Source organism: Phaethon aethereus, assembly GCF_964289735.1.
Source record: "Phaethon aethereus genome assembly, chromosome: 25".
Classification (NCBI taxonomy): domain Eukaryota; kingdom Metazoa; phylum Chordata; class Aves; order Phaethontiformes; family Phaethontidae; genus Phaethon; species Phaethon aethereus.
The window spans coordinates 4,375,799-4,379,253 of NC_138601.1; the positions used below are offsets into that span (position 1 = coordinate 4,375,799).

At 70.4% G+C, this 3,455-nt stretch overlaps 1 protein-coding gene across 1 annotated transcript; it reads right to left on the bottom strand.

Annotated features, from left to right (window-relative positions):
• Positions 1-321: 321 nt before the first annotated feature.
• On the bottom strand, positions 322-3,199 carry DLX4 (distal-less homeobox 4; the record flags this gene model as incomplete). The annotated part of the gene is made up of 3 exons (XM_082010641.1): positions 2,904-3,199; positions 1,456-1,649; positions 322-573 (listed from the first exon to the last, which is right to left on the bottom strand). Exons 1-3 carry the CDS (start codon positions 3,193-3,195, stop codon positions 322-324), a joined length of 738 nt encoding a protein of 245 aa, XP_081866767.1. The 5' UTR covers positions 3,196-3,199.
• Positions 3,200-3,455: the final 256 nt, after the last annotated feature.

Genomic DNA, 3,455 nt, shown 5'->3' on the forward strand with positions numbered 1-3,455 from the left:
CACCAGTCCCTCTCAAGCCCCCCTCCCCCCCCCGCCACATGTCCATGAACGGAGGGACCCGGGATGTGGCTGGAGGCCAAGTCCTGTCCTGCCGGGATGGATGCACAACCGGGGCGTTGTGCCGGAGCTGTCTCACTTCGGACCATGATGGACCAGGCGATCCCCAGGTCCCTGTAGACCGCAGTTGCCTTCTTCCTCCTCCTCCATTCAGTGGGGTCCACCAGGACTTTTTGGGGCTCCCCGGTCCCTTGGGGGGTGACAGCAGAGCATCCCCCCCCGCTGGCCCTCCCGGAGCCGGTGGGTGCTGGAGCTGTGGCAGCATCACATCATGGGGGCCCGGGGGATGGCGTCCTGCGGGTGCGGCTGGTACCAGGCTCCGAAGCTGTTGATGTAGCTGCTGGGGGTCAGGGGGGCCCCTTTGCCCGGCACGGGGATGTCCCAGAGCGGGGGGATGTTGGGGGAGCAGGGGGAGAGGGAGGCGGCGGTGTGGAGATGCTCCCCGTCGGGCGCGCTGGAGCCCTGCTTCATGATCTTCTTGTACTTGGAGCGCTTGTTCTGGAACCAGATCTTGACCTGTGGGAGAGAGAGGGGTGAGTGGGAAGAATGGGGTCTGCGGGCAGTGCCCCCCTGTAGACCCCCAGCATCAATAATTACAGACCCCTCTGGGCTCCCCGTCTCCTCCATCTTCCCTTTCCAGGGGGCACAGCCGATTTGACGTGGGGGTCTATGAGATAAGCTGGTCTCTGAGCCCAACCCCTTACAAGCCACCTGAGACTTCACTAAAGGCAGCTGGAGGAGACTGTGGGAAGAGGCACAGGGAGCCCAGACAAACGTGCAATAAATGGAGACCAGCCCAGGAGTCCCCAGCTGTGCACATCCCCATGTGTCCCCGTCCCCCCCTCCGGCTCGGGCTGTGGCCCCCACCAGCCCAGCCGGGTGCCGGGGCTGGGCTGGGGTGCGGCACGGTGGGGCCTGCCGCGCTGGGGTGGTGGCCCCGCTCATTCCTCCCCGCGGTCCCCCCCGCGCTGCCGGCAGGTTCCCACTTGTCTCCTCTTCCCCGGCTTTATGAGCTCTCTTCGCCCCTGGCTCCGGGCTGCACCGCTGCCGCCTGCCTGTCTCTCCCCATCGCCTTCAAAAACCCACTCGCCCCGTCCCGCGGCCCAGGGCCGCCCAGCGCCGGGCACGGCCGGGCCAGCAGCCAGGCTTCAGGGCTGGGAAAGTCCCAGTGCCGCTGGGAGGTGCGAGCAGGGGCGCCCCGAACCCGAGCCCCGGGGGCCCACCGGCGCCAGCTCCTCCGCCGCGGCACGGCACGGCTCGGCACGGTTCCAGTTGCACCCCGGCATCGTGACGCAGCCTTAATCCAGAGTTACTCCCGGAGCAGCGATGGGCACGAGCCCCCCGCGTGGTGCATCCCCGGGGCCGTGACCATCCCCTCGCCCCTCGCAGGGGCCGTACCTGGGTCTGGGTGAGCCCCAGCTGGGCCGCCAGCTCGGCACGCTCCGGCAGCGCCAGGTACTGGGTCTGCTGGAAGCGCTGGTTGAGAGCTTGCAGCTGCAGGCTGGAGTAGATGGTGCGCGGCTTGCGCAGCTTCTTCCCCTTGCCGTTGATGCGCAGGTCCCCGTTGGCGATGGCCGGGGGCTTCTCGTGCTCTTGGGGTGGGAGAGGAGCAGAGAGTCAAACCAACACGCTGGGAGGTTAAAAAAACCCCAAAGGAACCCACCCTGGCCCTGGGGGCTGCAGCAGGTTTTGCTTTTTGGAGGTTATTTTTGGAGAGGAGGGGGAATAAGTAGGGGGGGGACCTGCTTTTGCTGTGCGGGTTTGTTTAAGCCCCAGGTAAAGCAAAGGTGTAATAGGAGGAGGAAGGGAGGGATGGGATTATTCATTCAATATCACTCTACAAGCCCAAAAGCGGGCAGGCCACAGGCCTCTCTGCCGTGCACCCCACGGGGGGGGCCGGGCAGGGCCCCACGGGATGACAGAGGGGCAGCAGGACAGACTCCCCTGCCCCGGGGGTCCTTGCTGTGGGCACGCTGCTCACCAGGGCTGCAGCGAGTCCCTGGGCAGCCCCTCGCTGCGAGGTCTGTGCCCCCACCCTGGACCATCTCCTCCCCGCTCCCTGCCTTCGAGCATCCCTGGGTCCTTCCTGGGCCACGTGCTTGCGTGGGGCAGAAGCTGGCCAGGGCTCAGGGAGGCACCGGGGCCAAGGTGGTCCCCGGCTCAGCAGCACGCGGCTGACGTGGGCGAGCACCGGGCACGGCGGCGAGCGTGTCTGCGCACCCATGTACGCCCCACACACGGTCTGCTCTGGCCACAGCCACAGCTCTCCGGAGCTGATGAGGGGCTGGCAGGGCCCAGGGGCTCAGCTGGGCTCAGGACCCCTCTGTGGGGCAGCCTGGGGTGGATCAGCTTAAAGTTTCCTGCATCAACTTTTGGGGAAAACAGTGGGGAATGGGGTTGTGATGGGACAGGGAGCTGAGATCGGAGCATGCTGGCGGTGGGGCAGAGGGGGGAGTCTGCCCGGCCCAGGCAGGCACAGGGTGCAGAATGGGGGCAGCCGGGGGTCTCAGGGGGCAGCCGGGGGTCTCAGGGGGCAGGATGCGGGCAGCCGAGGCTCTGGCGCTCCCCATGCCCGGGGTTTTTGCAGCCTCCCATCCGCACGGGGCTCCGGCACGTCCGGGCGCTCTGGGAGGGGGGGGCCATCGCCCCCGGCCCCCGCGGCTCCCCTCGGGGACCGTCCCGCCGGGCCGAGACCCGAATGGCCGCTGCCCCGCCGGGCCGGCGCAGCCCCAGCGCGCTTCCGACGGCTCCGTCCCGGCGCCTCCCGGTGAATCCCCGTCGCTCCCCGCTGGGTGGGTGCTCGGGGGCGGCTGTGCCCGGTGCCGAGCACCCCGCGCCCACCTTACCTGCGTCCTGCAGCCTGGCGCCGTGGGTCAGCCCGGCCGGGGGATGCTGGGCACCGGGGGGCGGGTAGGGCAGGTAGGGCCCGCCGTGGGGCGGCGGGGGGGCACCGCCGGTGTAGGGGTAGGGCCCGGGCCGGCTGTAGGAAGCGAAGGGCGGCGGGTCGTGCTGGGGGTGGCCGGCGGGGTGGAGGCCGTGCAGCGGGTAGTGCGGCGGCGAGGGGTGGCCGAGCTCCAGGAAAGCGGCTTTGGAGGGGTCGGGCCCCAGCAGGCTCTCGGCCACGGAGCTCATGGTCATGGTGGGCCGGGCCGGGCCGGGCCGGGGCGCGCAGCCCCCGCAGCCCGCAGAGCCGCGCCGAGCCCCGCCGCCCCCCGACGGGCTCCGCGCTGCCGCCCGCGGCCCCGCGCCCGGGGGATCCCCTGCCCGCCCCGCCCCGCCCCGCCCCGCCCCGCCTGCCGTGACGTCACGCCCTGGGGTACCCCCCTGGTCGCCCCCCCCCGGGGGGCAGCCCCCTCTCTATGTCCCCCCGCCCCGGGGTTCCCCCCGCCCCATCTGTG